The sequence below is a fragment of the Pygoscelis adeliae genome, unplaced genomic scaffold (assembly GCF_000699105.1).
Source record: "Pygoscelis adeliae isolate BGI_AS28 unplaced genomic scaffold, ASM69910v1 Scaffold88, whole genome shotgun sequence".
Classification (NCBI taxonomy): Eukaryota; Metazoa; Chordata; class Aves; order Sphenisciformes; family Spheniscidae; genus Pygoscelis; species Pygoscelis adeliae.
Window position 1 is genome coordinate 1,608,792 of NW_008825616.1, and position 1,031 is coordinate 1,609,822.

The following is a 1,031-nucleotide window of genomic DNA, read 5'->3' on the forward strand; positions in this document are numbered from 1 at the left end:
AGAACAAGCCAAAGCATCAGAATTCTCCCTTTGGCAATAAGTGCTGATTGGGTCCTTTTTAAGAGAGCTACTTCAAACTTTTTTTTTTTTTTTTTTTTTTTTTAAATTTTGCCTTTCCTGAGAGAAGAGTTTTTTACCTCTCTGAGATTTTTTTTTTCCTTGAGAGTAGTAGAGGAAGCAAGAGAGGATTTACCTGGTCGGGTTGAGTTCACTTCATTTGACTTTTTTTTTTTAAATTATTGTTATTATTATTATTATTAAAATAATCATCCTGCCTCAGAAGAAAGGAAGGTTTTTGGCAACTCTGGTTAAAAAAAAAAAAAAAGAAAGACAACTTTTCATCAATGGCCTCTTTTGGATATTTCCTGTTTCTTTGTGGGTTGAGTCAGGCTCTGTCAAGTTACCCAATCTGGTGGTAAGTTTTATTCTTCTTTTTTTTTTTTTTCTCTCATTTTCATTTATTTTTCCCCTCCTCTGTTTTCTCTGCAACTCCTGCGCTTAAGATGACTTGAAATTCTCCTTTCGTTGCCACTCAGCTAAAGAGGTGGGATTGTTCCAGCGCCAGCAAGTTCTTAGAACCTGCATTTCACCTCTTTTATTTATGCATTCACTTTGTTTATTTTGACTGGGTTATACCTGATCTCTCCTTCTCCTACTGTAAAAGAGAGAGAGCGAGCGAGAGCGATCGGAAAGTTACTTTTTTTTTTTTTTTTTAAGTGCTTTGATCCTCTCCTGTGAAGAACAAAAGGCGCTGCCTGAATTAAAGAGATAATGATACAAGTTGACATGAGCATTTCAAGGTGATTTCGAGCTAGTCAGGTGGAAGGAAGGGGGGGAAAGGATGAAAACATTTTTTTTTCCCCCCTTCGCTTTAAGGAATAAGGAGGAAGAAACAAAAAAACAAAGGGGGGGGGGGATAAAAGGAAAAAGGAGAAAGGAGGTGAGAGGAGGCTGAACAACCTGGGCCGGTGCTGGAAGGGCAGAGCAGGGAGCGGAGACGGGGCCGGGGGGAGATGTGCCGGGCGCTGCCG

General features: G+C 39.8%; 1 protein-coding gene across 1 annotated transcript in view; it reads left to right on the forward strand.

Moving 5' to 3' along the window:
• Positions 1-232: 232 nt before the first annotated feature.
• The window catches only part of WNT3A (wingless-type MMTV integration site family, member 3A), an 89,057-nt gene continuing 88,258 nt past the window's right edge, over positions 233-1,031 (forward strand). The window contains exon 1 of the mRNA XM_009333279.1: positions 233-415. Within this exon, the coding sequence (XP_009331554.1) occupies positions 345-415 (71 nt within the window). The 5' untranslated portion in view covers positions 233-344. The remainder of the gene's footprint in view (positions 416-1,031) is intronic.